At 46.0% G+C, this 24,333-nt stretch overlaps 1 protein-coding gene across 1 annotated transcript in view; it reads left to right on the forward strand.

Moving 5' to 3' along the window:
- The first annotated feature begins 2,622 nt into the window (after positions 1-2,622).
- The window catches only part of LOC127006831 (mucin-5AC-like), a 31,318-nt gene continuing 9,607 nt past the window's right edge, over positions 2,623-24,333 (forward strand). The window contains exons 1-8 of the mRNA XM_050877185.1: positions 2,623-2,646; positions 3,091-6,849; positions 8,676-8,789; positions 10,097-10,295; positions 10,890-11,071; positions 13,739-13,867; positions 16,192-16,303; positions 17,303-18,501. Coding sequence (XP_050733142.1) covers positions 2,623-2,646; positions 3,091-6,849; positions 8,676-8,789; positions 10,097-10,295; positions 10,890-11,071; positions 13,739-13,867; positions 16,192-16,303; positions 17,303-17,577 — 4,794 coding nt within the window. The 3' untranslated portion in view covers positions 17,578-18,501. The remainder of the gene's footprint in view (positions 2,647-3,090; positions 6,850-8,675; positions 8,790-10,096; positions 10,296-10,889; positions 11,072-13,738; positions 13,868-16,191; positions 16,304-17,302; positions 18,502-24,333) is intronic.

A 24,333-nucleotide genomic window follows, 5' to 3' on the forward strand; every position in this document is an offset into this window, starting at 1 on the left:
CAACAACAACAACAACAACAACAATAACAACAACAACAACAACAACAACAACAACAGCAACTTTTTCTACCACGCACAAGACTTTTTTTCGCCAGAAGAAAAGAAATTTCCCAACAGCTTTGGCGGTGAATAAATGACGCTCATTAGTAGCTGTCGGGGGGCGAGAGAGAGAGAGAGAGAGAGAGAGAGAGAGAGAGAGAAAGTAATATAGGTTCGAGGTATAATGGAGTGGAAATATTCAGTTAATTAAAGGCCTTTCGTATATGGCCAGGTAAATTATATTCATTCCGGGTGAACAAGGAAAAGGGAGGTTTCGTTAATGCGCGCCAATTAAGGTGAAGGTTCTGAAGGTGTATGAAGACAGACTAATTTGGATTCAAGTTAGGAAGAAATAGGAAGAAAAATTACACGAATATTTATGACTGCACGGGATTATTTTGTTGGCTGAACGTGTGATTTTAAAATACATAGGAACGTTTGGTGAGGCGAAACTTTCCCTGGTTACTTTGCTTTAGGTTCAGATACAAAAAAATAAAGAAGACCCTTGAGAAACACAGAAACAGAACAGAGAAACTGGGTAAATAAAGAGAAACTCAGAAACAGAACACAGAAACTCAGGTAAATAAAGACCAGTTCAGAGTCAAGTTACGCGAAAATAGAGCAGGTTAGGTAACGTTTGGCAAGTTCAGACGCTGCTTGGGGACCTGAATACAAGCTCAGGTTGCGGAAAAGACGGTCAATGTGAAGCAGAAATGTGGCAAGTTTGGGTAAATATAAAACAGTTCGGGTCAGGTTAGGCAAAAGAGAAGCAAATATGAAACATATGAAGCCGAAGTTAGACAAACGACACAAGAAAGGGAAATATGAACCAGCTTGTGCTCAACTTCGGCTAAAGAAAGGAATATATGGAACAGTTAAGGTTCACGCTAAAAAAAAAAGTAAGAAAAGATGACAAAAGAACGGAAAATATAAATAGTATAAGTTCAAGTTAGGCGAAATAAAACAAAGGAAAGGTAAATACAAATCAGTTTAGGTTCAGGTTGGCAAAATGAAACTAAAGAAAGATAAACATAAAATCAACGTAGGCAAAAGACAATCATTTTAGGCAACGTTTAGTAAGGTAAGGTAAGGCGTTGCTCGGCTACCTCGGGCGACATTAGGCAAGGCAAGGCAAGGCGGTATTCGGTCCCCCTGAGGCCACGTTAACTTAATGTCCCTAACCCGCTGAGCCGAGTAGCGGATGTCGGCGTGACGTCATCAAGAAAAACACTATAATAGGAAACGCCCTCCACTTCTTCGTCAGGAGGAGGAAGAAGAAGAAGAAGAAGAAGAAGAAGAAGAAGAAGAAAAACTAGAACAAGAACAAGAAGAGGAGGAGAAGAAAGAAGGAAGAAGAAGAAGAAAAAGAAGAACAAGAAGAAGAAGAAGAAGAAGAAGAAAAAGAAGAAAAAGAAGAAGAAAAAAAGGAAAAGAAAAAGAAAAAGAAAAAGAAGAAGAAGAAAAAGAAAAAAAAGAAAAATAAAGAAAAAGAAGAAGGAAAAGAAAAAGAAAAAAGAAGAAGAACAAGAACAGGACCAGGAGGAGGGGGAGGAGGAAAGGATAGGGGAGCAAGGAGGAGAGTGGAGTGAGTTGAACGGAAGAAGAGATGGAGGGAGGAGGAGGAAGGTGGAGTGAGGGAGAGGGAAAAAGCGATGGAGGAAAAGAGGAGAGAGAAGAGGAAGAGAGAGCGAGAGAGAGAGAGAGAGAGAGAGAGAGAGAGAGAGAGAGAGAGAGAGAGAGAGAGAGAGAATATACTTACCCTCGTGAAAAAAGGGTGAAAATATCGAGTAAGTAGAACGAGACAGGGAAAGTTAAAACGCACATAAAAAGAGAAAGAGAAAACGGAACCGTCATACACCACGCGGAAACTAAAGAAAAAAAGGAAAGCACAGATAATGACATGAAATTGGGAAGAAAAAAAAAAGATAAAGAAGAGGAAAAGGTAGAAGAGGACGAGAAGTGGAGCGAGAATGATTTCGCAGGAAGAAGAAAAGGAAAGAGAGAAGAAGGGAGGAGAAAAAGGAGGAGGAAGAAAGGAAGATTATTAATGAGAAGAGAAGAAAACGAAAGTGAATTTAGGAAGAGAAACGTGGGAGAGAGAAAAGTAAAGAAGGAGAAGGGAGAGAAAGAGGAGGAGGAGGAAAAGAAAGTGAATTTAAGAGACGGAAAAGAAAAACAAAACGAAGAGTAAAGGATAGAAGGGAAGAGAAAGAGGAAGAAAGAGAAAGCTAAAATAATATGGTAATGGAGGAGGAAAGAGATTGGAGAGAAAGGAGGAGAGGAGAAAGAAAAAGATATAATAATGTAACAAATGATGAGCGAAGGGAATAGAAAGAAAGGAGGAGGAGAAGGAAAGATTAAGGCACAATAATATAACAAAGGAGAGAAGAGAAGAGAGAAAAGGGAGAAGGAGAAGGAAAGAATGGAACAGAAAGAAAAGAGGACGAGGAGGAGAGGAAGACGAGGAGGAGGAGGAGGAGGAGGAGGAAGGTGAAAGGGATCAGAGAGAGGGGAAGGGACGACAATGAAGGATGGGGAGAGAGGACGCGAGGGTAGGAAACGTTGACCTCTCGCGTGCCTACAATGGACGGCAGCGGGGCGGAGTGGGTCACGGTCACCCCCTGCTGCTCATCATGCGTGTGTGTGTGTGTGTGTGTGTGTGTGTGTGTGTGTGTTAGGCAAGGGACAAAGACTTTCACTACTTTAATCTCTTTGTACCTATTCACGTGTTCCCTTGTGGCATGTGTGTTATCATGTGTGTGTGTGTCCTCAACAGGTGTGCAGGCGACTCTTACAGGTGTGCAGGTGTCTCGAACAGATGTACTTTATTATCCGTATCTCGTCACGTATTCCCTTATGACAGGTGTGTAAGAGGTGTGCAGGTTACGTGTGTCTAACAGGTGTGTGTGTCTTCTACAGATGTACAGATTTCAAAAGGTCTTATTTCATTTATCTTCGTGTCTATCTCCACATGTTCCCTTGCTATAGGTGTGTGACAGGTTTGTACGTGTGTTTAACAGGTGTGTGCCGTTACGTACGTGTGTTTAACAGGTGTGTGCCTTTACGTACGGGTGTAACAGGTGTGTGTCTTCTCCAGGTGTGTGCCTTTACGTACGTGTGTCTAACAGGTGTGTGTCTTCTACAGGTGTGTGCGGGTCGGCGAGGTTCTACACCACCAACACGCTGACGGAAGCCGAGCCGCGCCTGGCCGGGGACTACGACTCCCTTCTGGACCAGGTCAGCGGTGACTTCGGCGTGCGGTCGGAGGTGGTGGCGGCGGCGGGGCAGGAGCCGGAGTACAGGGGCGCTGAGACGATGGTGGTGCCTCTCTACATCCCCAGAGGCGCCGTGCCCATCAAGGTGGCCCGCATCGCCCGCTCCGACACCCACGACCCGGTGGTGGAGGTCGTGGATTTGACGATGTCCCCGGCGGCTGATTCCGTCCTTATACGCAGAATAGGGCCGGTGGAGGGGCGGAGGGGCGTTTCTCCTCCTAGTCGGGCTGCCTGGCGTGTTTCTCAGAGGACCAGGGTGTCAAGGCTGCCTGTTATCCGACGCTCAGACTCAATACCTCGACGTCGTGTGGCCGCGACCTCTTCATCCTCTTCCGTCGTGTCCTTGTCTCCTGCATCCCCAGTACCCCCAGTGTCCCCAGTAGCCCCTGTAACCCGACCCCTCCTCCCTCTCTCAGTGCAGTCGGAGTTCGGTAAGAGGCTGGCGTCGTCGCTCGCCTATCCGCCTCACTATCCCGACCACACCGACGCCGACGCCGACACCGACACCGCCACCAAGCGAGCCAAGAAGAATGAGCTGAGTAAGGATTCGCAGTTTCCGGATGAGCTTCACACCACCTCCGCCCCCTTCACGACCTCCACCTCACCCCCTTCTTCATCCCCTTCTTCTGTACGTGATGCGGAGATAGAGGCAACGACACGAAGGTTCTCCACTCATCTTACCTCCCCGTCCTCCACCACCACTTCTCCCTCCTCCATACCGACCTCCACCACTACAAAAGACTCTCCATCATCACCACCATCATCCACCACCACTTCTACCACCACCACAAATTCTCCTTCACCACGAACACCTACTTCCACCACCATCACTACCACAACACCACCATCAACTACTACCACTAGCACCACCTCTACCCAACCGGCAACCACAGCCTCAACCACAACGAAACCGCCCACCACCACTACTACCGCAGCTACTCCTGCATCGCTACCAACAACCACCACCACCACCACTACTTCGTCCTCCACCCCCTCCACTTCAGACGCCACCATACAGAGGATAACGAGAGCTCCTTCATCCACTTCCTCCACCACTGAGCGCCGATCCATCCTCTTCCCTCGCCCTGTGAAAAGCGTCCTTAGAATCGGAAGGAGTACAACGCCATCACCTGACTCCTCTCCCTCCTCCTCTTCTTCTTCGTCTTCTTCCCCCTCCTCCACCACAACACCCGAACCCTCCACCACTCCCACCACTTCAACCACCACCACCACCACCACCACAACGCCGACAGGTGGGCGAAGTTTCTCCATACCTGTGCGAGCCTTACCTTCGTGGGTGTCTCGCGCCAGGACGCCGTCACCACCACGCAGACGAGGCTCCACCACCACCACCACCACCACTACACCTCCACCTTCATCCACCCCCTCCACAACCACCACCACAACGACAACCACCACGACAGAAAGACCCCACAGGATGAGAGATAATCTAAGACGACTGAGTAGGCTCCGAACAGGGCTTAGTCAAGTGTCGTCTACTACCTCTACCACCACCACGACCACCACCACCACCACTACCACAGCTCCCACGACCACCACAGACAGCATGGCATCCCACGTCACCCCACGCCCCTCCCTAGCCACGAAGAGGACCTCCCCAGTAAGGATGATGCCCAGCGTGAGTGAGATCCTCAACTCACAACTCGAAGGAGAAGATGAAGGTCGTGAGGAAGCCCCAGACACAACCCTTGGACGACCCTCGACTACCGAAGCGTATGGGAAGACTTCGACGACGACTTTCAAGAGTGAGGTGGAGAAGAAGGACGAGGAGAAGCCTGCAGAAGGGAAGGAGGAGGAGAAGCCTGCAGAAGGGAAGGAGGAGGAGAAGCCTGCAGAAGGGAAGGAGGAGGAGAAAGAGGAAGAGGAGGTGGAGATAACTCTGCCCCGCGTGGAGACCATTGGATCCCCGTCGCACGATGAGCAGTCTCCTCCCTCGAGCCCCACAAGGAAGTTCGTGAGGCGCCCAAGACCTTCAGCGGAGAGTGACAACCCCGAGGGACACGTCAGGCCTACAGGACACCGCCGGCGACGCCCTCTGAGGCCTCGCATAAAGCTGCCGCCGCCCATCACCTACCACAGAGCCTCCACAGCGCCGCCACAGGACACCTACGCCTCCACCTCCACCACCAGCTCCACCACCATCCCCACCACCACCTCCACCACCACCACGACGCAGCACCCGTACAGAACCACAGTCACCGTCACCTCACCAACTACACCAAGAGTCGTTCTGACCACCACCACGACCACCACGACCACCACACCGCCGCCAACCACCACCACGCCCACCAAGACTCCAGAGCAGGTTGTGATCGAGAGCCTGACGGAGATCATGAAACAGGCCACCAACACCAGCAGGAGCAAGGACAAAGTCTACAACATCGCCGCTAATCTCGAGGACCTGAACAAGCGGCTGGCGGAGCAAGGCATTCACATCATACACGCCGAGGTGGACGGCGTCAAAATCAAGCTGGACAACAGGACGATAACGCGACACAGACCACCGCCCATCACCACCTTCAGGCCCTCCACAGCCATCCCCGCCTCCACCCAGCCCGCCACACGACCCTCCCCCTCCTCCTCCTCCTCTTATCCGTCCTTCTCCTCGTCACCATCGCAGACAACGACGCCAAACAAGAACGTCCAGACCTCCATCAAGTCGTCCTTCTCGTTCCACACGTCCCTCTCGCCGGACACCGTGAACGAGGTGCAGACGACAACCAGCGACTCAGAACCCACAACAATGAAGCCGACGGAAGCCAGGAAGCCGGACGATAAGCCTTTCCTGGCCCCCTCAAGGCTGCCGACGACTGAGGAAGGCGCAGCTAAGAACGGCAGCGAGTCTAGTGTCAGCACCAGCGGCACCAGAGCTTCCCTGGACCTGGAGTGGCGTCAGGGAGCCTCCAAGTCCATCCTCGCAACCGCCACCGTCCCTGCCACCGTCACCACCCGCACCAGGTCCACCACAGTCCCCGTCACCGCCCACCGCCCAGCCGTCACGCCGTCCCTCAGCCTCCACCCCGCCGCGGACACCACCACCATCACGACCTCCTCCACGCACGAGACTGAGGAGGCCCCGCCCTTAGACACTCCCAGAACAGCAACCACCATCCACCCGACCTCCCACCACCGCCCTACCTACCTACCGCACCCCACCGACCACAGCAACTCTGTCGAAGGGTCTGAAACGACGGACACCCCAACAATCAAGGTCATATCGATCCTGAAAGCGTCTGAGCTTCCAGGATCCACTGCTACTGTAGAAGGCGTTGAAGAGGGAGACTTGAAGGACTTACAGGACCTGAAGGACTCCCCGCGGGCTTCCTACACCGCCATCTACGTCATCAGCGTCATCGGCGTCATCCCAGCGGCGGGTCTTGCCTTCTTCATCGCCCGGAGGTTCCTGAAGAAGACACAGAAGGCGCTGCCGGAGAGTGAGGAGCGAGGGGAAGGGTTCACGCCCATCACCCACCACCCCAGGAAGACCCAGCCCTCCTCCCACCCCCCCGCCATGGTGAGTATATGGTGACGCAGCCTTCTCACCACCCACCATCACCATTTCACCATCACCCTTACCATCACCTGTCGTTAGTCATGACATAGTTACCATCATCCTCATTGTTATTCAGTCATCACCATTGTCACTATCACTATCACAACACTTAAAATTAGCACCATTATCATTCTCCTACCCCTCTATTACCTTCCTCCCACCATCACCATCACCATCACTATCACCATCACTATCAGCACCTCCTTTAGCATCATCATCATTGTCACTATCACAACACTTAAAATTAGCACCATTATCATTATCCTACCCCTCTGTTACCTTCCTCCCACCATCACCATCACTATCACTATCACCATCACTATCAGCACCTCCTTTAGCATCATCATCATTGTCACTATCACAACACTTAAAATTAGCACCATTATCATTCTCCTACCCCTCTATTACCTTCCTCCCACCATCACCATCACCATCACTATCAGCATCACTATCAGCACCTCCTTTAGCATCATCACCATTGTCACTGTCTCTATCACAACACTTAAAATTAGCACCATAATCATTCTCCTACCCCTCTATTACCTTCCTCCCACCATCACCATCACCATCACCATCACTATCAGCACCTCCTTTAGCATCATCACCATTGTCACTGTCTCTATCACAACACTTAAAATTAGCACCATAATCATTCTCCTACCCCTCTATTACCTTCCTCCCACCATCACCATCACCATCATCATCACTATCAGCACCTCCTTTAGCATCATCCTCATTGTCACTGTCTCTATCACAACACTTAAAATTAGCACCATTATCATTCTCCTACCCCTCTATTACCTTCCTCCCACCATCACCATCACTATCAGCACTTCCTTTAGCATCATCACCATTGTCACTTTCACTATCACAACACTTAAAATTAGCACCATAATCATTCTCCTACCCCTCTATTACCTTCCTCCCACCATCACCATCACTATCACCATCACTATCAGCACCTCCTTTAGCATCATCATCATTGTCACTATCACTATCACAACACTTAAAATTAGCACCATTATCATTCTCCTACCCCTCTATTACCTTCCTCCCACCATCACCATCACCATCACTATCACCATCACTATCAGCACCTCCTTTAGCATCATCATCATTGTCACTGTCTCTATCACAACACTTAAAATTAGCACCATTATCATTCTCCTACCCCTCTATTACCTTCCTCCCACCATCACTATCAACATCACTATCATCATCACTATCACTATCAGCACCTCCTTTAGCATCATCACCATTGTCTCCATCACTATCACCACACCTCACAACTGTCACCGTCATTTTCGTATCTCTTCCCATCATCACTATAACCTGCTTCCCGTCATCACCATTGCCACTATCATTACCATCTTCCCTTAGTCATGCCATCACCATCACTATCATCACGACTCATCACTGCCACTACAACCATACAACCTCATTTACCTCCCAGTATTACCTTTATTTTTCCAATCACCATGAACTGTCCTTTAAAAATACCATAACTACCACCATGGCCATCACTTCCAACTTATAACTACCACCATAACCATTTTTCAACCATTACCCCGTTGCTACTACCATTGCCTTCCTCACCACCATCATCACGACCATTAGTTCTAACCACTACCACCACCACCACCACTAACATCACCACCATTACCTATTATTACTACCACTCACGACTACTATATCGCTACCATTACTTCTCCCAACATCTAATCACCACCATCATCACCACCACCACCGGCTGACCCCTTCACCTCCCCCCCCTTCCCCCCCTACAGGAGACTGATGGCCCCTCGTCAGTGGAGGCCAAGAACCCCCGCTTCACGCCCTGGGAGTTTCCGCGCTCCAAACTGCGCCTCGCCTCCATCCTCGGCCAGGGAAACTTTGGTGTGGTGAGTTTCTGCTTAGATCAACCTGTCTGATTAGTTTACCTGCCCGCCTACCTGTTTGCCTGCCTGTTTTGACCTGTGTGCTTGTTTGTTTATACCTCCGTGTGTGTGTGTGTTCGTGTGTGTAAGAATGTTTAGTTTATCTGTCTGTTCATATGCGTGCGTGTCTCTCTGTGTCTGTCTGTTTGAAAGTGTGTACGTGTAGTTAACCTGTATGTTTATCTGTGTGTGTTCGTGTGTGTGTGAATGTTTAGTTAGTTTATCTGTCTGTTTATATGTGTGCGTGTCTCTCTGTGTCTGTCTGTTTGAATGTGTGTACGTGTAGTTTACCTGTTTGTTTATCTGTGCCTATTCGTCTAAGCGTGTGGGTCATATTCTTAAACATCTTGGCACCCAACCACACCTATTTGACAAGGCTTTAGTAAGAGTTTGGGACATTTCCATGGGTAGTTTTATAACCCTTCTGGTAATTTAATCCTTCTCCTGTACCGTGGACCTAAAAACCACTCACTAGACCCCGACTTATCTCCTATTTAACCTTTGCAAATAGTTAGCGTGGGAGGCGAAAGCGTCTGACAATATGGGGCTCTATGGTTGGTATGATAAGACACTTTCGCTTCTCACATCAGCTACTTCTAAAGGTCAAAGAGGGGGTCAGCCGGGTACTAATGAGTGTTTCTTCAGGTTCACGGTACAGAGGAAGGGTCAGACTACCACCAGGGCCGTAAAACAACCCCTGGAAATGCCCACAACTCCTACGAAAGTCTTGTCAAATGGGTGTTCTTGGGCGACGAAATGTCTTATACGACCATATTGAATGTCTTTGAATATGAATGTCTGTGGTATATCTGTAAGTTCACCTGTGCGTGTCTGTCTAAACCTATTGTCTGTGTGAATGTGTAGACGTGCACTGCATCTGTCTTTTTATACTTTTTTTTTCCTCTTTGTTCGTTTGTGCGCATCGTGAGCTTTTTTGTTGTTTATGTGTGTGTGTGTGTGTGTGTGTGTGTGTGTGTGTGTGTGTGTGTGTGTATACCTATTGTTTATCAGCTTCTTTACCTTTCTCTTGTACTAGATTTGTGCGTCTCTCTGTCTGTATGTTACTGTGAATGTGTACCTGTAATCATGCTTTATCACCTTGCTCAACCTTCTTTGTATAATGTATGTGCGCGTCTATCTAAACCTGTATGAACGTGTACTGTATTTGTGCAGAACTATACCTGTATGTCTGAACGTATACCTGTGATCATGCCTTTTCACCTTCACCAACACCACCACCACCGTCTCCTACACATCCTTCCCTCCTACAGGTGTGGAAGGCCGAGGCGCGAGATCTCTGTGCTTGTGAGGGGTCCCAGGGCGGTCCCACGGTGCTGGTGGCGGTGAAGGGCGTGAAGGAGGGCGCGGGGGCGAAGGAGAAGCAGGACCTCCTGAAGGAATTGGCCATCATGCAACACCTCGGCCAGCACATCAACGTGGTCACGCTCCTCGGGTGTTGCACGCAGCAGGGTTGGTGTTGCTGTGCTGGGTTGGGTTGATATATGTTTATATTTTTTTTTATTTGCTGTTAATTTCTCTTTTTTTTTTTTTACATCTTTCATTTTTCATTCTTGTGTTGCTTGAGTTGTTTTGGTTTGCACTACTTTCTCTTTTATTTTCTGATCATTCCATCCCTCTTTTTTTATATATTTTTTTATTTTCATTGTTGTGTCGTCTGTTTTGAGTTACGTTCATATTTCCTTTATCTTGTTTTCAATGTTCATTTCCGTTCATTTCCTCACTAGTGCTGATTGTGTTATCTCGTGTTAATATACATTTACTGTTTTCTTTCTCTTTTCCTCGGGGTTTATTTCATTCCATTTTGACGCCTTTTACTCCTTATTCTTGTGTTGCTTTTGTTATGTTGTATTGTGTTTCTACGTTTATGTTTCTTCTCTCATTCTCGAAGTAAATTCCATTCCCTCGTTTCTCTTGTCACATCTTTTACTCCTCTTTATTGTGTTGCTTGTGTTGTTATTCATTCACTTATTCAGTCAATCAATCAGTCAGTCAGTCAGTCAGTCATTACCACCACTCACTCTCATCTCCCCCCCCCCCCTCCAGAGCCGTACTACGTGATCATGGAGTACGTCATGTTCGGCAAGCTGCTCACCTTCCTGCGCGACCACCGGACGAGGCAGAACTACTACAACTTCTCCTCCGACACGGCCGCCCTCACCTCGCACGACCTCACGCGCTTCGCCTGTCAAGTGGCCGCCGGCTGCGAGTACATCCAGAGCCGCGGGGTGAGTGAAGGGTGAAGGGGTGATGATAACGTGTTGGATATACTTGTTATCTTGTATGTTAGTGTTGGTTTACGCTTGTTAGTGCTTGCTTTTGTTTGGCCGAGGGGTGTGTGAGGGTTGTGGGGGTGAGGATACAACATAGAGGAGTGACTTGCAGGGAAGGATTAAAGCACTTGTGTACCTACTCTTGGGTACGTTCAGTTCACTCCCGATGCAGCAAAGTGGCGATCAATGCGTTTCATGAAGGAGTGATGATGTCATGGGTTACGCTTGTGTGATTGTGTGTTAGTGTTTGTTTTGGGTATAGGGGTGAAGGTATGTTTCGTGTGCTTGTAAGCTTGTCTGTTAGTGCTTGTTTTAGGTGTGGGTGTAAGTTCTTGGAGTGATGGAGTAACGTGTGCAGAGAGATGTATCGGGGTGTCCTTGTATGGTTGTTAGATAGTGTGAGTAAATAATGAGTTGAGGTGAGTGAGGGCTGCGTGAAGGGTGGTGTTGGGTATGCTTGTATGTTTGTGTTAGTGTTTGTTGTGGTTGTGGGCACGTTCAGGGTAGTGAGGTGAGTGAAGGGACTGTGTGAGGGGGGAATGTCTTGAGTTACGCTTGTTTACTTGTGTCTTAGTGCTTGTTTTGCGTGTTAGTTACGTACAGGATCGAGAAGTGAATGAAGGAGTTATAGGAGGGGATTATGATGTCTTAGTGTCGGTATTCTTAAATGCTTCTGGCTCTCACATCAACTATTTCCAAAGTCCAAAAAGGAGATCAGTCTGGTTCTAATGACTGTTTTTTGTAGTTTCATGGTACAGACGAAGGGTCGCACTACCTCCAGGGTCATGAAACTACCTCTGGAAATGCTCAAAACTCCTGCGAAAACTGTGTCAAATATGTGTGCTTCGGCGATTAAATGTTTAAAAATGTGGCGCTTAGTGTCGACTTAGTGTATGCGAATTCTTGTTTGGGGGTGAGAATAGATAAACAAAGGGTGTATGAGTGTTGTATTGTGTTGTGTTTGATTGTTTTGCGTTGTGTTAGTGATGTGTTCGTATATAATTTTAGTGTGTGTTTTGAGTATGAGTATAAAGAACCAAGGAAGGGGTAAGGGCTGTATGGGGGTGGATTTGTGTTTTACTGTGCTGTGTTTGTTTTGTGTTGTGTTGCGTCGGTGTGTGTGTGTGTGAGCGCGAGTGTTTTAAGGATAGGTTTTATGCTTTGTTTTGCTTTTGTTTGTATGTGTGTGTGTGTGTACGTCTCCTCTGTATCCCTTCCCCTCCCTTCTCTTCACCTTGTTCGCTGTTATCATCATTATCTATCTTTTCCCTCATCAAATACTTCCCTCTTTCTGGTTCCTTGCTGCGTCTCCCTTCCTCTCTACTTTCTCCTTCATTTTTGTGTTATTATCAATCTTTTCCTTTTCCCCCGTCATGGTTTCTCCCTTTCTCCCTCGTTCCTTCCCTGTTCTTATCTCTCCTCCTTTCTCCTCCATCATTATCGTACTTATCTTTCGTTATTTACACATTCACTCCCTTCCCCCTCATGCCTTCCTGTGCTATTAATATTTTACTCTCTTTTTCCTCCTTTGCTATTCACTTTTCCTCGATCATTTTTCTTCTTTTTTTTTTCCTTCCCTCAAACATTCCCTTTCGTCATCGCATTTTTCTTTCGTTCTTTGCATGCCTTCCCTTTCTCTTTACCTGCATTCCTTCCTCCAGTATTACAAGCGTTTTATTTTTTTTTCCCTCCCTCGCTCTTTACCTTCGCCTGTTTTCCTTCTTCCTTCAACCTTTTTCCTTCTCTTTCCTTCCCTCACTCTCTATCCTTCGCCTGTTTTCCTTCTTCCTTCTTCCATCACTTCCTTCATTCATTATCACATACATATCCTCTCCCTTCACCTGCATTCCTTCCTCCGCCATCACAATCTTTTTTCCTCTTTTTCCTCCCTCGCTTCTCCCTTTCCCCACCGTTCTCCTTCTTTACTCTATATTCACCCTCCATCATCACAATCTTTTTTCCTCTTTTTCCTCCCTCGCTTCTCCCTTTCTCCACCGTTCTCCTTCTTTACTCTCTATTCCCCCTCCATCATCACAATCTTTTTTCCTCTTTTTCCTCCCTCGCTTCTCCCTTTCCCCACCGTTCTCCTTCTTTACTCTCTATTCCCCTCCATCATCACAATCTTTTTTCCTCTTTTTCCTCCCTCGCTTCTCCCTTTCTCCACCGTTCTCCTTCTTTACTCTCTATTCCCCTCCATCATCATTATTCTTTCGTTATTTTACTCCTGCCGTCTCCCCTTCAGTCACTTTCCTTCCTCTACTATCATATTTTTGTTCTCTTTTTCTCCCTCTCTCCTTCATTCTCTTTCCTCACTCCATAATTCTCCTCCATCATTGCATTCTCGTTTCGTTGTTTACATGCATACTTTTTTCCTTTACCTAGATTCCTTCCTCCACCATCTTAATCTTCTCTCTTCTTTTTCCTCCCTCGTTCTGCTCTCTTCTTCGACACACGCTACGCGCTTACTCACTCATTTCTTTATCGCTTTGCCCCCTTTCTTTATTTATTTCCCTCATTCATTTATCTATTTGCTTCATATCTTCATTATTTCCCCTCCTTTTTCCATTCCTATCCCTCGTTGCTCTATTTTTTGCCGATATTTATTTATTTCTTCCTCTTCAGATCATCCACCGAGACCTGGCTTCGCGCAACGTCCTCGTCGACCACAACAAAGTCTGCAAGATCGCGGACTTCGGGCTGGCCAGGAGCGTCAAGGACCTCGGCAGCGACATCTACGAGCAGAAGAGCAGGGTGGGTGTTCAGGGCTGGATCTTAGGCTCGTAGTTTCAGACCCTTTCGGCTCTCACAACAACGGTTTCCAAAAAGGCCTTAAAAGTGATAAGTTGGGCTCTCATGAGTGTTTTTCACGTCCATGGAGCAGAAGACTTGTCAAACTATCATTAGGCTCATGAAACTACTATTGGAAATACTGACACAACCTCTACGTATGCCTTATCAAATACAAGTGTGTTAGGTTGATATTTTAACCCGGTAGCAGCGACGGGCCAAATTTGCGGCTTTACCGTGTACCAGCGATGGGCCAAATTTCTCCCATGATATAAACCTCCCAAAATAGATGATGTATAAACTGATCACATATGCGTTGATATATATTATGAAATGGTTTGCGTGAGTAATGATTCTTTCTCATTATTTTACGTAGAGGGGCCTTTAACCTTAACCCAACCTAACCTAAGAAACATGACCCCCGCAGCTACCGGGTTAAGACATTTTCGCTTCTCACATCAATTATTTCTAAAGGTCAAAGAGGGGATCCAGCGGGTTATAGTGAGTGTTTTTCTAGGTTCACGGTACAGAGGAAGGGTCATACTACCACCAGGATCATAAAACTACTCCTGGAAATGCCCAAAACTCCTATGAAAGTCTTGTCAAATAGGTGAACTTGGGGGACAAAATGTTTTTAAAATACGACCCTAAGCCCAGAAAGGTTTGAGAATGTGGGCCTCAAGAATGTATCTATTTTATGAGCAGATAAAAAGAGGGAATGTTTTTTGTGAACAGATGAAAAGAATGTATGTTATGAGCAGAATGAAAGAATCTGTTTAATCAGGGTAAGATGGTAACCCTCAGGAACTCAGAACTCCACATCTGAACTATTTGAGCCGAGTAAAGTTTAAAAAAAAAAAAAAACATGAAAATAATATACATACTTCATCTTCATGTATTTCAAATCAGCACTTGTTCAGGGTTACCCAGCTACAGGAGATTGTTATTACCAGAGGGCTGAGATAAAGTTTTCAAAAGTTAATTGGCTTTGGACAGGTACGTACAGGTAAGATTGAAGAGTAGGGTTAGGCGAGGTGACGTGACTTAAGAGGCTATTACACTGGGCAAATTTTCCGTGGATCTTCAGTCAAACCACGATTTCCGCTGGCGTGGTTCTCATATTTCCGTGGTTTTCTGACGTGTCCACGATCTTCCAAAGCTACGGTAGATTTCACCGAATGACGACGGTATTACTCTTTTGCTTTACTTTAGGAGCAGCGAGTAGCGGGCTTTTTTTTTATTATTGTTTTCTTTTTTTGTTGCCCTTGAGCTGCCTCCTTTGTTGTAAAAAAAAAAAAAATCATCAGCAGCAGCAATAACAAGAAACAAATGAGAACCACGCTAGCGGAAATCGTGGTTTGACTGAAGATCCACGGAAAATTTGCCCAGTGTAATAACCCCTTCAGGAGTTGAGTTTAATCTTCTCCGAGACGTGAATTAATTATTTCCTCGTTCTCTTCCCGTCCCGCCCGCCCTTCATTTCATATTCCTTCCCTTCCTCCTTCCCCTTTCCCTTATCTCGCTCTCGCTCTCCCTGACCGTCTGTCCCATCCATTGTCCCTTTCTCCCTTCCTCATTCCTTCCCTCCCTTGTCCTCCTCTCTCTCTCTCTCTCGCGCGCTGCCCATCCACACATGCCTCCCATACCTCCTTTTTTTACTTCCTGATACATTTAATTGCAACTCTTGTCCTCCATACCTTCCATTCCTCTTTTCTTAACCCTCGCTTCCTTCGCTGTCCTTCCATGAACTATTATTTCCTCTTCTGTCTTCGTCCTAATCATTTATCGCTTGTTCCTTTTCCCTTTTTGCTTCTCTCTTCTTCTCTTATCCATTATTCAACGATCCTCTCTCTCCTCTCCCTACCTCCTTCCTTCCTCTCTCCTATATATCATCTATCATTCTTCCTGTCTCCCTTTTTGCTTCTCTCTTCTTCTCTTATCCATTATTCAACGATCCTTCCTCTCCTCTCCCTACCTCCTTCCTTCCTCTCTCTTATATATCATCTATCATTCTTCCTGTCTCCCTTTTCACTTCTCTTTCCATTATTTATCCCTCCTTCCATTTATCATCCATCCTTCCTCTCCTCTACATCCCTCTTCAATCCCTCCTTCCACCTTTCACGATCCTTCCTCCTTCCTTTCTCTCTCCTACATCATCTACTCCTCCTTCCTTGATCCTTCCTCTTTCCTTGTTCTCGTCTACATCATCTATCTTTCTCCTACATCCATCTGCCCCTCCTTCCGGCCTCTCCCCTCCCCCCTCCTCCTCTCAACCTTCGGGCCAGCAGGGAGCGTTGCCTATCAGGTGGATGGCGCCGGAGTCCCTTTACATGAGCATCTTCACCCACAAGTCGGACGTCTGGAGCCTCGGCATACTCTGCTGGGAGATCGTCACGCTGGGTAAGTTGGGGCCGAGGGTTGGTGTGCTCAGACGCTTCCGCCCTCCACATTAGCTATTTCCAAAGGCCGATAGGAAGGTCATTGGGTTTTAATGAGTGTGATTTTAGATTCATGGCACAGAAGAAGGGTCGAACCACTAGAAGGATCATAAAACTACACCCGGAAAGGCACAGAACTCCTACGAAAGACTTTATGTGAGCTTGGGATCCGTAAGGTTTTAACTATTTTAAAAGTCCGAAAAGATGAGCAGTCGGGTTCTAATGATCAGTCGGGTTCTAATGAGTGTGTTTTTAGCTTTATGGTACAGAGGAAGGGTCAAACTACAAGAAGAATCACTCACCTTCCCCTGAAAAAAAGAAAACTCCTACGAAAGCCTTGTTGAATCTGTGAGCTTGGGCGCCGAAATGCTTAAGAAAATAACTCTAAGATTGATATCACACACTTTGGGTTCATGTTACGACTATTTTTAAAAGTTGCAGAGAGGCTACGTCAGGGTCCCATGAGTTTTTTTTTTTTGTCTGGCCGTAGCATCCTTCCACACTAACTCATCCCCACACACTCACCTTCTCATCGCCTTATCTCTTGGCATCTGCTTCACACCCTCACCTCCCCCATGTCCCCCTCCCCCACACACATACAGACCCCCCCCCCATCCCTTATCTCCCCTCTAGACATTCACTCATTCCCACCCACACTCCCACTCACATCCTTTCCTCCCTAGTAACCTCACTCCTCCACGTCACACACTCCCACCGCTGATCCCTTGGCACTCACCTCACACTCTCAACTTCTCCCATTCCTGACCTCACAGACTCCCTGCCCTCCTATCTCTTTTAGTCTTTCTCTCCCTTATAACCACAGTGATCCATCGCTTCATCCATCTCTCACCTCACACCCTCAACTCTCATCCAGATACAACCATACTCTCCATTAGACAGTCTCTCACACAACCTTGCATCCTCACACTACCTATCTCTCACCTCCTCCCCTCCCCCCCAGGCTCCACCCCGTACCCCGGCATGGCGGCGCGGGAGGTGATGCGGCAGGTTCGTGAGGGCTACCGTCTGGAGCGCCCCGAGCATTGCCGCCCCGAACTCTACCACATCGTGACGCGTTGCTGGCACCAGGACCTCAACCAGCGGCCGTCCTTCACCGAGATCAAGGAGGACCTGCTGGAGCTCCTCGACAACAGCCCCACGGGATACATCGACCTCGAGAACTTCCCCGAGAGCAGCTATTACTCCATGCACGAGAACAACGAGGAGAAGCTCTAGAGACGCCGCCATCAGTCCATTACCAACGCACACACGAACACACAAGCTGATCGAGGGTTTTGACTGATTGACTGATTTTATGGTTGCAAAAGAATACAGCAACGGACATTAGAGGTGCATGTCATCCCAATCCCACTTAAGGACAGATTCAAAGCTAGAAGATAAAAAGATGCTAAGAAATTCGAGGAAGCCATAGACAGAAGACATTTTAATTGGTTTCTTTCATGTCATCCTCTTAACCTAATGTGATGTTTATTTTTTATATTTCACTTTCTTGCTTGAGGCTGGAGGCGTGTCTTCGGGCTGGCCTGGGCCCGGGCGTTTGTTTGGCTGGCGGAAATTAACCACCGAACGTCGTGTGTTTCGTTTTGACGTGACACAAAAGTTAATCATGTTGCAGAAATCGGAAAGAAACAAAACTTTAAGAGAACGTCAGAACAATAAGGCGTGTTTAAAGAAAATTGATTGATAGGAGTATACGATCATGGCGCCGCGGCTGCCACGGTTAGGTTTACAGAAGGAATAAGATGAATAATAACAGTGTCGTGACGTGCGGCACCAACATGGTTAATCAAACGCTACCAAAACTGAGTGACACATTGCAAACGTTGCCAGTGTCGTAAAACAGTAATAATAATAATCCGAAGCAAAGTCAATAGTAATGTATTCTTTTCACAAATGACGAAATTAACCACCGAGCAATGTATCACCGCTGCCAGCCGTATGAAGTCCTTGGGACGGTTCACGGGCAGCAGCAGGGGCAGACAGAGCGCACTGCGGCCACTCACTCCAAAAGCACATCCAAGTCAGCGTTATATTTGTGTTTTTCTAATCTAAACAATCAGTGGTAGGGATTACAAGATGATCTAGTGAGGCTTGAGGAACACGGAGACAGCGAGACACCTTCTGGATCCTGAGGGAGACGTGAGTACTGCGAGGAGAGTTTGAGTAAGATGTTTGGGCACGAGAGGCAGAAGCTGGCCTTTGGTAGTCTCTCGTGGCTCATGGAAAAGTGGTGTCAGTCTTATTTCTCGTCTATGTGCAAAGTTGTTTTTTTATGAGTGAATTGCTGTGCTCGAAGGAGGATGGGAGGAGGGGTGACTGAATAAACTCTTGTGTTGTTGTCAGCATTCGATTCGGATCAGTTCGAACCGCGCTTCAAAAACCATCCAACATATAATGAGAGAAATCATCGAATGGTTGTTGTTTTGTACGTCATATTTTCACTAAAGCGATCGATTTGAAACACACGCATCAAATTTTTTCATTGTCCACGCCCCGTCAGCCCGTTCATTTTGAGTTTAAATTATACCGATCGCTCCTAATACAACGAATGCTTTCTGAAATGTACTTTTTTTTCTCAAAAGCGATCAGTTTAATAAAGCAAACACGTCAAAGCTTAACATCGCCCACGCCCTGTCAGCCCGTTTTTGTTGACCTTAAATTATGCCAAACACCGCTCACACGAGAACTTGGTGAAAATGACACAGAAAACAAAAAGGTGATTCCGTTTTTTTTTTGTTTTTTTTTTCATCAGTCAAGCCTTCGTGGTCCCTCCTCAGTCTTATTCTAATGTTTGTTCGCTTTGGGGTTGTGAAGTGATTGGGATGAAGTTTATTTATATCCGCCGTGAACAAATGACAGTTACGTCCAATGAAAGAGTTCAGTCAGGTGTGTGGAAAGATGATGAAGCCTGGTGTGTGTGTGTGTGTGTGTGTGTGTGTGTGGTAATATTCCGATGGACAAAAGACTTCTCAAAATGTCCGTGTCCTTATCCTCCCTGCATATCACTTGATTTTTATTTTATTTTTTACTGTTTTTATGTTTTATCTTCTCCACGTCTACCAAAGATATCCGGCATAATGCTGATTCTCCCTTGTGATAGTTGTTCGCCATGGAAGAAAGTCGTCTGTATTAACAAGTGAACAGTGTGAAGGAGAACCTAGAGGCGATTTTTGTAAGGTGAAAAGTCCGTGAAGTATTAAAGTCATCTGTGGAACGATGTCATTTTTGTCATAGATACGTGAATTACTTGTCTTTTTCTTCTTGTAATCATTATCATGTTATTTATAAGTATTGCCAGATTTTCTTAAAGAAGATTGAGAGTATTTATTTTATTTTATTGCATTCAGTATCCAATCCACTTTAGAAATTAGTTACGGAAAAACTCACGAACGATTCATTTTGATTTACCATTCAGTCCCCTTCAGTGTTGTCAATCGGATCGTGAGGAAATTAGAAGCAGATGCATATTCATTTTTGCATTTGGTGTTAAATTCCCTCTCTTTTATATCACCGAGAAACACAATCAGCAACACTTTTATATCACTGAGAAACACAATCAGCAACACTTTTATATCACTAGAAACACAATCAGCAACACGTGTTTTCCTGTTCACCAAGACACCATCCCCCCAGAATCCAGCATTTGCCACAACCTTACCTATTCCTGTTCGTCGCCCACGTCCACTCCTTTCTGCCTGTCCGCCCACACTGAGCCCCGTGTTGAGGGAGCTAAGTTATCTGACGTATAAATAGCTTATATATAATACCCATAAATTATCGCCATATTTATGAGATCCGCTTCAGAGTATAAATATATCATCTCGTGCACTTTTATTATCTAGACATGACACAGTAACGGAATGATTAATCTTATTCTCGCACGGTTTACATGGCTTTGTTATTGTGTTCGTGTCCCTCTGTTTGTGTAAATACTAGTGTAAATATCTCTTGTTGAAACTTTTGTTCGTAAAGCGCTGAAGCCTCGACCTGTGACTGCGTGGCTTAGATTAAAAGGGAACATGTTGGCTTCGTGTTCCCAATGTGCTCGGAACATGTTGAACCCCTCGAGGCTTATTACTTGTTTCCTTTTTGTATAACTTACGTGAAAGTGATACCGATGTTAGGTGTGTATTTAACCTGTTGTATGTATTGCTATTATTATTGTTATTATTATTATTATCATTATTATTATTATTATTATTATTATTATTATTATTATTATTATTATTATTATTATTATTATTATTATTATTATTATTATTATTATTATTATTATTATTATTATTATTATTATTATTATTATTATTATTATTATTATTATTATCATTTTTATACATTATTATTATTATTATTATTATTATTATTATTATTATTATTATTATTATTATTATTATTATTATTATTATTATTATTTTTTTTTTATTATTATCATTGTTATTTTAAGTAAGGGTTTCTGTCTGTTCCTTCCGATGTGTGTGTGTGTGTGTGTGTGTGTGTGTGTGTGTGTGTGTGTGTGTTTCTGCAGCAATGCAACTTTACTGTATATACTTCTCGGTTTCTCATGTATGTACAGAATATTTTTATATATTGTATTTGAACCATTTAATAAAAATACATTTTGATTTCATGTATTTTGATTCTCTCTGTTTGTTAGCACCATGTGGTCGTTTTTCACCCATATTGGGTCCGCTGCTGTTGAATATTTGCATTATTGACTTAGACTTGGGAACAAGTAGCGGTTAGCAAGTTTTAGGCGAACAGATCAAGACGTTAGTGCCTTGCTGAGCGAACTTTGCAAGTTGTACGGTAAGGCGGGGAAGTGGCGGGTGGAGTTCATTGTCAGGAGTGTAGTGCTCTGAACGTAGAATGAAGGTGCCTGCCCATCCACTGCCAATGCAGATTCGCAGCAAACTGCAGAAACCTGAGCAGTCCTGTTCACGCCTCGTAAAGCGACAACTGCAGAAGTGACCGTGTCCCAGCGCTGGGCGTGGTGGACCGCCGTGAGTCTCGACAGGGGATGCTTGGCGCCTGTGTCCCTCTCAGGGAGGAATTTGCTTCAGAGCATCGTGAGACACTCTGGGATCTCTTGTAACTGCGGGTTCCTGTAAGGATTGTTGGTCTCTTGATAACCTAGGAATGAGAATAATGTGGGGTGTGTGTGTGTGTGTGTGTGTGTGTTATTTACTTAGTTGTATTTACCTAATTGTGACGTACAGGAAAAGAGCTATGCTCGCGCTGTCCCGTCTCCATATCCACTCTTATCCAATTTTTCCTTAAAATCATGAATATTTCTTGCACAGACTATCTCCTCCTCCTCCAGTCTATTTCATAGCTCAGTGCTTCTATTTGGAAAGCTAAACTTTTTCACATCTCTCCTACACGTGGTCGCCCTCAACTTCTTTCCATGTCCTCTTGTTTCTCTCTCGTTCCACACACACACACACACACACACACACACACACACAGGTCCTCTCTGTCCAAATGCTCCACTCCGTTCGCCACCCAGTACACCGCTATCAGGCCTCCTCTTTCTCTTCTTCTCTCCAGGGTTGTGAGCCCCATGCTATTGAGTCTCTCCTCATAAGTCCGATCTCGAAGTTCCGGTACCATCTTAGTTGCCACTCTATGCACTCTTTCCAGCTTCTTTATGTTCTTCTTTTCGTGAAGAGACCAGACCACTGCTGCATACTCCAACCTTGGCCTTATCATTGTGACTATTATTTTCCTCATCATCTCCTCATCCAAGTACACAAATGCCGTCCTTATGTTCATCAGCAAATTCAGAGTTTGTCCCGTTATCCTGTTGATGTGTTTGTCCGGTGACATGTTCTCTGAAACAGTCACTCCCAAATCTTTTTCCTCCACTCCTCTGCATATTGTCTCACTTCCCATTTTATAATTATATTCGCATCTTCTGCCACTCCTACCAAACTCCATTTTTTTTTACATTTCCCATATATAATTGCAAGGTTGAACGCCATCTGCTACGTTCCACTCCACTCCCATATTCTATCCAGGTCCCCTTGCAATGCCTCACAGTCCTATACATTATTCAGACGTCTCAATAGTTTTGCATCATCTGCAAACAAACTCACATAGCTGGACACTCCGTCCACCATATCATTGATATAAACAGCAAACATTATTGGCGCCAATACCGAACCCTGCGGGAATCCACTCATCACAGGGCACCAGTTGGAAACCCTGTCCCTGATTATCGCCTCATTTTCCTGTTAGTTAGGAAGTCCTCCAGCCACTTAGTCAGTCCATCACCCACTCCACCCTTATTTTTAATTTTCCAAATTAGTCTTCTGTGCGGTACTTTGTCAAATGCCTTTTTCAAATCTAGGTACACTCCATCCGCTCACCTTTGTGTGTGTGTGTGTGTGTGTGTGTGTGTGTGTGTGTGTGTTTACGTTCGTGTGTGTGTGTGTGTGTGTGTGTTTACGTTCGTGTGTGTGTGTGTGTGTGTGTGTGTGTGTGTGTGTGTTTACGTTCGTGTGTGTGTGGGTGTGGGTGTGTGTGTGTGTTTCACCACAGCCTGATCACGAGTTGGACTTGCAATCGGCAGCACGTACCCTCCCGATTTGAACAAGGCTCATTATTTATAGTCGATCTCTGGGTACTGACAGGGCCTCACATACCACACACACCATCTCCCTTGCTGTAAGGGGCACAGTAATCGCCCCTAGTCAGCGGGAAAAAAACCCGTCCTGAAAGGGGCTCGAACCGCCGTGAAGCCTGGCAACCCAGCGCTTCAACCAACGGAGCTAGCGTGTGTGTGTGTGTGTGTGTGTGTGTGTGTGTGTCCCTACATCAGCTATCACTGGGAATTTATGCATTTCGAGGCAGGCAGGTGGAATGACTAAGGTGAACGACCCACATCACAAGGGGAAGAATGAGGGAAAAGAGGATGAGGGGATGGATGCCTTGGGGTGCAGACAGAATCAAAGAGTACGAAAGAGGAGAAGAAAGAGATGAAGGAGTAAAAAGGAGAAGAGAGAAAAAATGAGAGGAGAGAGAGAGAGAGAGAGAGAGAGAGAGAGAGAGAGAGAGAGAGAGAGAGAGAGAGAGAGAGAGAGAATGCAATGATGAAGCGGGAATGGGAAAGAGGGAAGTTCCAAGTGAAGTGACGTTAACCATCCTTGTAACGGACCCCTGAGCTTCGCACCCTCCTTAAAACACACACACACACACACACACACACACACACACACACACACACCAGACTTGACATCAGAATTCCTTGCCGTCTTGTGTGTGTGTGTGTGTGCAGAAGGACTGGGCGCCCTCCGCTACCGTGGAGAAAGTCGCTGTGGAACCTTACCGTAAAGTTGACGAGGGGGGACTCAAAGACTTACCAAAAGTGCTTGATCTAGACAGCATGAAGACAAGTTTGGAAAGTGACACCAATGACACCATCAAGACCGTGGAAAGGAAAGTCTTTAACAATACAGATGAAACAGGGCATGCAACCGGAAACAAGACAGTCGTTGAAAAGACTACAGAAACTGACGTAAAGCCCAACGGAAGTGTATCAAAGACTACGGAAACACAGGTTGTTATTGATGAGGACGATAAAGAAAGTGGCGAAAAATCTGTCACAGAGAGCGACACTCTGACGAAAACCACTCCACACAACGAGTCCCTAACACAGACGGTGGACGTGAAAAAGGTCCTGGACGAAGCGGGTAATGAAATAAACGGAAATGTTGTTATAAAGAAGGAAGCAACAGTACAGCCTCTTACCAATGACACTGAAGAAAAGCCGAAGGACGATAAAGCCGTAACTCTTCTTTTTCCGAAGGTAGGGGCGGATGACCAAGGTAGAAACAAAACAGAAACTACATTTAGTGACTCAGGAAAGAGCGACGGAACTCAGAAAGTGGAACGAATAGAGAAAACAACGGAGATCTTGCCCGGCAATAAAACAAATGAAATTTTAGTGACAGAGAAAGAAGAAAAACTACC

Source organism: Eriocheir sinensis, chromosome 33 (genome assembly GCF_024679095.1).
Source record: "Eriocheir sinensis breed Jianghai 21 chromosome 33, ASM2467909v1, whole genome shotgun sequence".
NCBI classification, from domain to species: Eukaryota; Metazoa; Arthropoda; class Malacostraca; order Decapoda; family Varunidae; genus Eriocheir; species Eriocheir sinensis.